This window comes from Labrus bergylta, chromosome 1, assembly GCF_963930695.1.
Source record: "Labrus bergylta chromosome 1, fLabBer1.1, whole genome shotgun sequence".
Taxonomy (NCBI): domain Eukaryota; kingdom Metazoa; phylum Chordata; class Actinopteri; order Labriformes; family Labridae; genus Labrus; species Labrus bergylta.
The window spans coordinates 14,649,065-14,659,437 of NC_089195.1; the positions used below are offsets into that span (position 1 = coordinate 14,649,065).

General features: G+C 39.1%; 2 protein-coding genes across 2 annotated transcripts; both read right to left on the reverse strand.

The window, feature by feature from the left end:
- Positions 1-642: 642 nt before the first annotated feature.
- LOC136179913 (erythroid membrane-associated protein-like) lies at positions 643-4,985 on the reverse strand (the record flags this gene model as incomplete). The annotated part of the gene is made up of 5 exons (XM_065958604.1): positions 643-3,022; positions 3,181-3,356; positions 3,448-3,474; positions 3,578-3,622; positions 4,766-4,985. Coding segments are annotated over 5 exons (831 nt in total), but the record flags the coding sequence as incomplete, so codon positions are not given.
- An 816-nt stretch (positions 4,986-5,801) lies between these two features.
- Positions 5,802-10,144, reverse strand: LOC136179978 (erythroid membrane-associated protein-like; the record flags this gene model as incomplete). The annotated part of the gene is made up of 5 exons (XM_065959098.1): positions 5,802-8,181; positions 8,340-8,515; positions 8,607-8,633; positions 8,737-8,781; positions 9,925-10,144. Coding segments are annotated over 5 exons (831 nt in total), but the record flags the coding sequence as incomplete, so codon positions are not given.
- Between the last annotated feature and the right edge of the window lie 229 nt (positions 10,145-10,373).

Here is a 10,373-nt window from a genome sequence, read left to right on the forward strand (position 1 = left end):
CTTTACTCCATTTGTAAGAAATGAATGGTACTACTGAATCAGATGAGGTTTGACCTCCAATCATCTTTGCCAGTAAGAGCTCTGGCTTAAATTGAACACAGATTTAAAATCTTAAATGAGAGGCCCAGCTGTAGTAGGCTTGTCTAAATGCTTCAACATTAGGTGTTTGAATCTGTATCAGTGTTACAAGAGAGCAGTAGAAAGTGTCCCCACCTGATCTGATCGATGGCATGTTGCCATAAGTAGATTTGTCACAGATTGGATTACTGTGAGCTAACCAGAGAGCCTGCATTTTTTAAAGCCCAACAAGCAACTTGAGAAACAACTGTGTGTTTAGATCAAATATGTCTGCATATTGAGGCAGTTCGTCTGAGTCTCATCTACTTATCGTTAAAGATATAAACCAAAATGAATGTTTCCTGACATACTGGGTGATGAAGTCAAACCATTGGTCGGTTCAGTGTTGGAGTTTCCCAGTGCCTGCTGTTCTTTCAAAATGAAGAAAGACAAATTATTTCTTCAGGAGGCTTAACAGAAACGACACTGATGACAGAGATATGAAAGAATAACAACCAAACTTCAACATTGTAGTCATGTTTAATCACCACAGTTAAATGTATAAATCATTACATGACGATGAGATCAATCAATCAGTCCATTTTTATTCATATAGCATATCAGAACAAAAGATTTAACAGGACACGTTAAAAACTATTGTACTATTTGTTTAATTATTGTCATCTTTTCTGTAAACATGTAAACTATACTATCAGCGGCGCCGCCAGCCATAACCCTGGACACATCCAGCGTACATTTTATTACCACTATAATTATTTTCTATGAAAGCTAAACCTGTGTTTAATTATTTTTGTTTCTTCATGATGTAAATACATTTGGAGGCGCATGATTGGTGTAACATAACTAATAACGGTAAACAAAGTTTGCGACATTCGGTTGGTGACGTTTCCCGGTCTGCTCGCTCTCATTGGCTATTGCGGGTATATAAATCTCTTTCTCTCTCTCTCTCTATCTCTCTTGCTCGCTCAGTTACTGGGATCATATGTGTGCGTGGGAACCAAGAAGACACTCCTTCGAATGGTTCTTGTGCTCACTATGAAATTTAATCCTGGCAGCGCCACTGCATACTATCCGCCATGCTCAAACCCTTCACCTTGTATCAAACTGAATTACACACTTATTTATTCATCAACTCTACCGTCTGATATTATTGGACGTCATTCAAATATTTTATGGTTTTTCTGTCAAATCAAACATCTGAAGACATAAGAAGAAAATGTGTTCTAACAACTGCTGATTTTTGTTCATTAATTTCTCTGGGAACTGTTCATAAAATTATAGTTATACATTTAACATTTATTAAAAAATCACATTTTATACATTACTCCTACCATTTGTGTAAACTTAACATGTTAGCATATTAACAACACACAGTCCAGTATTTGATTTGATTTGTATAGGTCTGTTTTACTGTTTTCTTGTATCCAGAGTTTTCTTTTTTGTTAAATTTGGAATATACTCTGTCACACATCTAAATCTTAAAAATGAGATTTCACACTGATATGACATGAATGTAATTTCATGTGTACATTTACTGTATTGAAAAACAGCCATGTTATACACTGCAGCGGAAACTTGTCTTCCTGCAGCTAATGGGAAAGAGGGAAAACATTTTTGGTGTCTTTTATGTGCAGCGTCTTTGTTCACCTTTGGGTAAACAGCTTTTTCATAAGCAGGAAAACAACCCTGAATCTGAAAAGGTCAGGACGTTTTTGGAATCAGTGTTCCTGTCCTGTCAATAGCTTTTATATTTTATTTTAATCTTTACAAATGTCTCACTTTATTGTAGCAGTCTATGTGGGAAATGATATATGATTGTAGAATAGTTTTAGTTGCAGTACCACAGTTGACCACTGGTGCATATTTACAGCAGTGTTGACTCGTATTAATGTAATCTTCTCTTTTAATGGATCCATAAACCAACCGGTTTCCAAAGCATTTCTCCGTTTCAGCTTTTGATATGTCATGTTTGTGCTATGTTGAATGAAATATTGAGTCTCCAGTGTTGTATTTACAATTTACACAACGGTCCAACTGCTTTGGAAGCTGGTTGGTTTATGGTACATTAAAAGAGATCAATACAAATGACAAGTCAATGCACCAGTGGTCAACTGTGGTACTGCAACTAAAACGATTTTGCATCATATAAACTAATATTTGTGAAACTTTCCAGAAGATCTAAGTTGGCAATCAACATAGTGCCAAGATTCTGCCATGCATCAAATTATTCTGGTTGGTGGAAGAAGTTTCACAGATTTTGTTATTTAGGCTTTGTCATTTTTTTGTTGGATTTTAGCAAGAGCTGAGAGTCTCTGTGCTCTAAAACATGCATAAAGCTGTGTCTCAATACTCCTAATTTCCAATATTTGGACGTGAGGATTCTGAATATTTGAACAGAAATATTGGATAGTGCTGATTTCAGTCTGAAGTTTTGAGCGTGTCAGTGACACCACAGCCTAAAACAACCTGTAAGCTAATGTCCTGCAATGAAATATGTTCTAGCTTTGTTTGAGGAGCTCAGTCTCTTCTAAGAAAATGTGAATTTGTCTTTTGTAAGATTTCCATACGTTTTTAGTTCATTTTATTTTGAGACAGGGCAGATGATAAGTGGAGCCTCGTTTCTTCCTGATTTATTCGTACAGGGGCTGAAGAAGGGATGGAGGGTGTCAGAAAATGTATCTTTGAAAGTGTAGATGAGCACTTTGGCATCCACGTTGTAGAAGGACACCAGCCCTTTGTCATAGTCCACATAGATGCCTATCCGGGACGGTCTGATATTGACTGTCAGGTTGGTCGAGGGTTCTGTTCGGAAAGCATATTCGGTTCGATCCCGCAGGCTGAGGAACCAGTATCCATGGGCGGGGCTGACAGTGATTTTGCCCTTTCTGTGGACAGACCAGCTTGCCACTCCGAGATCCCAGTCAGTCTTTCCTCCCACCTCCACCTGGAAGTGTGGCACAGTTTATTGCAAAGACGCTGAGGTTCAGACCAATTAATTGATTTTCAATGAGATGGAGGAATTAAATAGAAAATGGGCTGGTGGCCTGAAATAAAGGAATAATTAATTTCACATGTAGAACCCTTCACATTGTGTCCACCTACCTCCCAGTAATGACGTCCTGAGTTGAAGCCCTGGCGGGCCAGCACACACACCACCCGGTCAAAGCGCTCTGGGTTGTCCGGTACTGACTGATGGCGCTCGCCACATTGAACCTGCTTCCCGTCAACTGAGATGATGAGACGCGGGTGGGATGTGTTGGGATCTAAAGTGATGTCATCTAAAGTGAAAAAGAGAGTAATGGTTGGACAAATTTGACATGTAACAACTAATGCGGTTATGTCAAATTAAAAAAAAAATTACACCCATACCTGAGTATTCTTGAACCCTCTTAATCTCTGAAAGTAGGAGAATATTTGCATCTTTTATTTTGTCACATCTGTATTGATTGATTGACCTCAGAATGAGCAGGAAAACTGGGTTTAAATAACATTTTCTTACTTGGGTTGGGCCTGGCTACAGGTTGGTCCAACAGGGATCGCTTGCCTGTTGATCAGAGAAAAAAATTTTTTATGAATAATGGTTGGATAAAAATATAATTTATCTATTAACATACAGTCATTTACACTCTGATTTAGAGACATAATAAGCTTCAAGAATAAAATGATTTTTGGGTAGACAACTGGCTTATATGATGCAGATTAGAGCACGACGGATTTGACTTTTTTGGGGTTGATATTGTTAGCGATGTTGGCTAGGGAAACAATCCAATACGATATATTGGGCGATATCTTTCTTATGTCTATCTTCGATCTGTAGAGCTAGGTATAGATTTACACATATATTGCATGTGGAAAAGATATATCATGAAGACAAGATGGTCACTCAACTGGAAAGTAACATGGGCATGTACATGCATCACTGCTTGACCCTCTGGAGAGTGATAATGTAGTCCATATAGCGCACTTTGCTGGTGACAGATAACAACCAGTGTAATACAATGAAACTTAAACTAAATCTTATTTGATAAGTGAATAAATCAGTAATATCGGCTCGTCTGAGATAAAATGAGCTGATACCGATAGTCACTGGATATGCTAATATCGGCTGATATTATCGGCTGGATCATTGATCGGTTGGGCTCTAATGCATACATACATGCAGCAGAAACATTTGTAAAAACACAAAATTGAAAAGAAACATCCATAACATCCCAAACTGCATTGTAAAAAGCATCTCTGTGCATTGGTGCTTTTCAGCATATAAGGCTCACTGAAAAAAAAAGTCTAATTAAAAAAAAGATGCCGCTCATAGCCACGCACAATTTGAGTGAAAATGTATTATCTGTTGAGAGTTGGCGGTAACTGCACTGCAGTATTGATACGGGATGACCCATTCAAACTTCCCCCTCTGGGTGACTAAAAAAGGATAAAAGCGCAGCACAGCACAGCAGCACAGAGTAGAAATGACCACAGCTTTTCTTAACAATCAGATAAAAAACAAGAGAAAACTGCACAGAGCAGGACTATGCCTTGTGAATACGACCTTGAAACAGAGCAGGGCAACCAATGCACAATTCATAATGCTATTAGCGATTGCAAACCATTCGTAGTGAATTCCCGCCTGAGAGTTTTTCCTCTGAGGAAACTTCTTGAATAGATTTTCAATACAGTCAGAATGCAGACTCACAGACTTCTGGCAGGTTCCTCAGCTCCTCATGAAGGCTCTCCACGGTTTGAGTGATGGTCCTGAGAATCACTCCTGACGTCAGCTCAGACACCACCGAGACCCCCGACCAGTCCTTGGAGGGTGGGGGGTTGGACAGAGTAGGAAAAGTCTGCAGAATGAGAGAGACGTTAAGCACAGAGACAACATTGCTTTCTTTAAGACATAACACTTTTTGTGAATTTTAGATCCAAATCACTTCATCTACAAATAGATCAGTCACTGACTTCTCCACTGAGGGAAGAATGTGCAACATTTCACACAGAAATAAAGCAGAAATCAAGTATATCCTCTGAAAATATCTCTCTGAGTCATGACTGTCTACAATGAGTGAGATGTGTGGGTCCTGCCGGCTGTGCTGTTGTCAGGGCCGGCCCGTGGCGCCGCTGGCGCCCCAAATGAGTGAGGCATGAGTGAGGCATCTTTGCCAGTAAGAGCTCTGGCTTAAATTGAACACAGATTTAAAATCTTAAATGAGAGGCCCAGCTGTAGTAGGCTTGTCTAAATGCTTCAACATTAGGTGTTTGAATCTGTATCAGTGTTACAAGAGAGCAGTAGAAAGTGTCCCCACCTGATCTGATCGATGGCATGTTGCCATAAGTAGATTTGTCACAGATTGGATTACTGTGAGCTAACCAGAGAGCCTGCATTTTTTAAAGCCCAACAAGCAACTTGAGAAACAACTGTGTGTTTAGATCAAATATGTCTGCATATTGAGGCAGTTCGTCTGAGTCTCATCTACTTATCGTTAAAGATATAAACCAAAATGAATGTTTCCTGACATACTGGGTGATGAAGTCAAACCATTGGTCGGTTCAGTGTTGGAGTTTCCCAGTGCCTGCTGTTCTTTCAAAATGAAGAAAGACAAATTATTTCTTCAGGAGGCTTAACAGAAACGACACTGATGACAGAGATATGAAAGAATAACAACCAAACTTCAACATTGTAGTCATGTTTAATCACCACAGTTAAATGTATAAATCATTACATGACGATGAGATCAATCAATCAGTCCATTTTTATTCATATAGCATATCAGAACAAAAGATTTAACAGGACACGTTAAAAACTATTGTACTATTTGTTTAATTATTGTCATCTTTTCTGTAAACATGTAAACTATACTATCAGCGGCGCCGCCAGCCATAACCCTGGACACATCCAGCGTACATTTTATTACCACTATAATTATTTTCTATGAAAGCTAAACCTGTGTTTAATTATTTTTGTTTCTTCATGATGTAAATACATTTGGAGGCGCATGATTGGTGTAACATAACTAATAACGGTAAACAAAGTTTGCGACATTCGGTTGGTGACGTTTCCCGGTCTGCTCGCTCTCATTGGCTATTGCGGGTATATAAATCTCTTTCTCTCTCTCTCTCTATCTCTCTTGCTCGCTCAGTTACTGGGATCATATGTGTGCGTGGGAACCAAGAAGACACTCCTTCGAATGGTTCTTGTGCTCACTATGAAATTTAATCCTGGCAGCGCCACTGCATACTATCCGCCATGCTCAAACCCTTCACCTTGTATCAAACTGAATTACACACTTATTTATTCATCAACTCTACCGTCTGATATTATTGGACGTCATTCAAATATTTTATGGTTTTTCTGTCAAATCAAACATCTGAAGACATAAGAAGAAAATGTGTTCTAACAACTGCTGATTTTTGTTCATTAATTTCTCTGGGAACTGTTCATAAAATTATAGTTATACATTTAACATTTATTAAAAAATCACATTTTATACATTACTCCTACCATTTGTGTAAACTTAACATGTTAGCATATTAACAACACACAGTCCAGTATTTGATTTGATTTGTATAGGTCTGTTTTACTGTTTTCTTGTATCCAGAGTTTTCTTTTTTGTTAAATTTGGAATATACTCTGTCACACATCTAAATCTTAAAAATGAGATTTCACACTGATATGACATGAATGTAATTTCATGTGTACATTTACTGTATTGAAAAACAGCCATGTTATACACTGCAGCGGAAACTTGTCTTCCTGCAGCTAATGGGAAAGAGGGAAAACATTTTTGGTGTCTTTTATGTGCAGCGTCTTTGTTCACCTTTGGGTAAACAGCTTTTTCATAAGCAGGAAAACAACCCTGAATCTGAAAAGGTCAGGACGTTTTTGGAATCAGTGTTCCTGTCCTGTCAATAGCTTTTATATTTTATTTTAATCTTTACAAATGTCTCACTTTATTGTAGCAGTCTATGTGGGAAATGATATATGATTGTAGAATAGTTTTAGTTGCAGTACCACAGTTGACCACTGGTGCATATTTACAGCAGTGTTGACTCGTATTAATGTAATCTTCTCTTTTAATGGATCCATAAACCAACCGGTTTCCAAAGCATTTCTCCGTTTCAGCTTTTGATATGTCATGTTTGTGCTATGTTGAATGAAATATTGAGTCTCCAGTGTTGTATTTACAATTTACACAACGGTCCAACTGCTTTGGAAGCTGGTTGGTTTATGGTACATTAAAAGAGATCAATACAAATGACAAGTCAATGCACCAGTGGTCAACTGTGGTACTGCAACTAAAACGATTTTGCATCATATAAACTAATATTTGTGAAACTTTCCAGAAGATCTAAGTTGGCAATCAACATAGTGCCAAGATTCTGCCATGCATCAAATTATTCTGGTTGGTGGAAGAAGTTTCACAGATTTTGTTATTTAGGCTTTGTCATTTTTTTGTTGGATTTTAGCAAGAGCTGAGAGTCTCTGTGCTCTAAAACATGCATAAAGCTGTGTCTCAATACTCCTAATTTCCAATATTTGGACGTGAGGATTCTGAATATTTGAACAGAAATATTGGATAGTGCTGATTTCAGTCTGAAGTTTTGAGCGTGTCAGTGACACCACAGCCTAAAACAACCTGTAAGCTAATGTCCTGCAATGAAATATGTTCTAGCTTTGTTTGAGGAGCTCAGTCTCTTCTAAGAAAATGTGAATTTGTCTTTTGTAAGATTTCCATACGTTTTTAGTTCATTTTATTTTGAGACAGGGCAGATGATAAGTGGAGCCTCGTTTCTTCCTGATTTATTCGTACAGGGGCTGAAGAAGGGATGGAGGGTGTCAGAAAATGTATCTTTGAAAGTGTAGATGAGCACTTTGGCATCCACGTTGTAGAAGGACACCAGCCCTTTGTCATAGTCCACATAGATGCCTATCCGGGACGGTCTGATATTGACTGTCAGGTTGGTCGAGGGTTCTGTTCGGAAAGCATATTCGGTTCGATCCCGCAGGCTGAGGAACCAGTATCCATGGGCGGGGCTGACAGTGATTTTGCCCTTTCTGTGGACAGACCAGCTTGCCACTCCGAGATCCCAGTCAGTCTTTCCTCCCACCTCCACCTGGAAGTGTGGCACAGTTTATTGCAAAGACGCTGAGGTTCAGACCAATTAATTGATTTTCAATGAGATGGAGGAATTAAATAGAAAATGGGCTGGTGGCCTGAAATAAAGGAATAATTAATTTCACATGTAGAACCCTTCACATTGTGTCCACCTACCTCCCAGTAATGACGTCCTGAGTTGAAGCCCTGGCGGGCCAGCACACACACCACCCGGTCAAAGCGCTCTGGGTTGTCCGGTACTGACTGATGGCGCTCGCCACATTGAACCTGCTTCCCGTCAACTGAGATGATGAGACGCGGGTGGGATGTGTTGGGATCTAAAGTGATGTCATCTAAAGTGAAAAAGAGAGTAATGGTTGGACAAATTTGACATGTAACAACTAATGCGGTTATGTCAAATTAAAAAAAAAATTACACCCATACCTGAGTATTCTTGAACCCTCTTAATCTCTGAAAGTAGGAGAATATTTGCATCTTTTATTTTGTCACATCTGTATTGATTGATTGACCTCAGAATGAGCAGGAAAACTGGGTTTAAATAACATTTTCTTACTTGGGTTGGGCCTGGCTACAGGTTGGTCCAACAGGGATCGCTTGCCTGTTGATCAGAGAAAAAAAAATTTTATGAATAATGGTTGGATAAAAATATAATTTATCTATTAACATACAGTCATTTACACTCTGATTTAGAGACATAATAAGCTTCAAGAATAAAATGATTTTTGGGTAGACAACTGGCTTATATGATGCAGATTAGAGCACGACGGATTTGACTTTTTTGGGGTTGATATTGTTAGCGATGTTGGCTAGGGAAACAATCCAATACGATATATTGGGCGATATCTTTCTTATGTCTATCTTCGATCTGTAGAGCTAGGTATAGATTTACACATATATTGCATGTGGAAAAGATATATCATGAAGACAAGATGGTCACTCAACTGGAAAGTAACATGGGCATGTACATGCATCACTGCTTGACCCTCTGGAGAGTGATAATGTAGTCCATATAGCGCACTTTGCTGGTGACAGATAACAACCAGTGTAATACAATGAAACTTAAACTAAATCTTATTTGATAAGTGAATAAATCAGTAATATCGGCTCGTCTGAGATAAAATGAGCTGATACCGATAGTCACTGGATATGCTAATATCGGCTGATATTATCGGCTGGATCATTGATCGGTTGGGCTCTAATGCATACATACATGCAGCAGAAACATTTGTAAAAACACAAAATTGAAAAGAAACATCCATAACATCCCAAACTGCATTGTAAAAAGCATCTCTGTGCATTGGTGCTTTTCAGCATATAAGGCTCACTGAAAAAAAAAGTCTAATTAAAAAAAAGATGCCGCTCATAGCCACGCACAATTTGAGTGAAAATGTATTATCTGTTGAGAGTTGGCGGTAACTGCACTGCAGTATTGATACGGGATGACCCATTCAAACTTCCCCCTCTGGGTGACTAAAAAAGGATAAAAGCGCAGCACAGCACAGCAGCACAGAGTAGAAATGACCACAGCTTTTCTTAACAATCAGATAAAAAACAAGAGAAAACTGCACAGAGCAGGACTATGCCTTGTGAATACGACCTTGAAACAGAGCAGGGCAACCAATGCACAATTCATAATGCTATTAGCGATTGCAAACCATTCGTAGTGAATTCCCGCCTGAGAGTTTTTCCTCTGAGGAAACTTCTTGAATAGATTTTCAATACAGTCAGAATGCAGACTCACAGACTTCTGGCAGGTTCCTCAGCTCCTCATGAAGGCTCTCCACGGTTTGAGTGATGGTCCTGAGAATCACTCCTGACGTCAGCTCAGACACCACCGAGACCCCCGACCAGTCCTTGGAGGGTGGGGGGTTGGACAGAGTAGGAAAAGTCTGCAGAATGAGAGAGACGTTAAGCACAGAGACAACATTGCTTTCTTTAAGACATAACACTTTTTGTGAATTTTAGATCCAAATCACTTCATCTACAAATAGATCAGTCACTGACTTCTCCACTGAGGGAAGAATGTGCAACATTTCACACAGAAATAAAGCAGAAATCAAGTATATCCTCTGAAAATATCTCTCTGAGTCATGACTGTCTACAATGAGTGAGATGTGTGGGTCCTGCCGGCTGTGCTGTTGTCAGGGCCGGCCCGTGGCGCCGCTGGCGCCCCAAATGAGTGAGGCATGA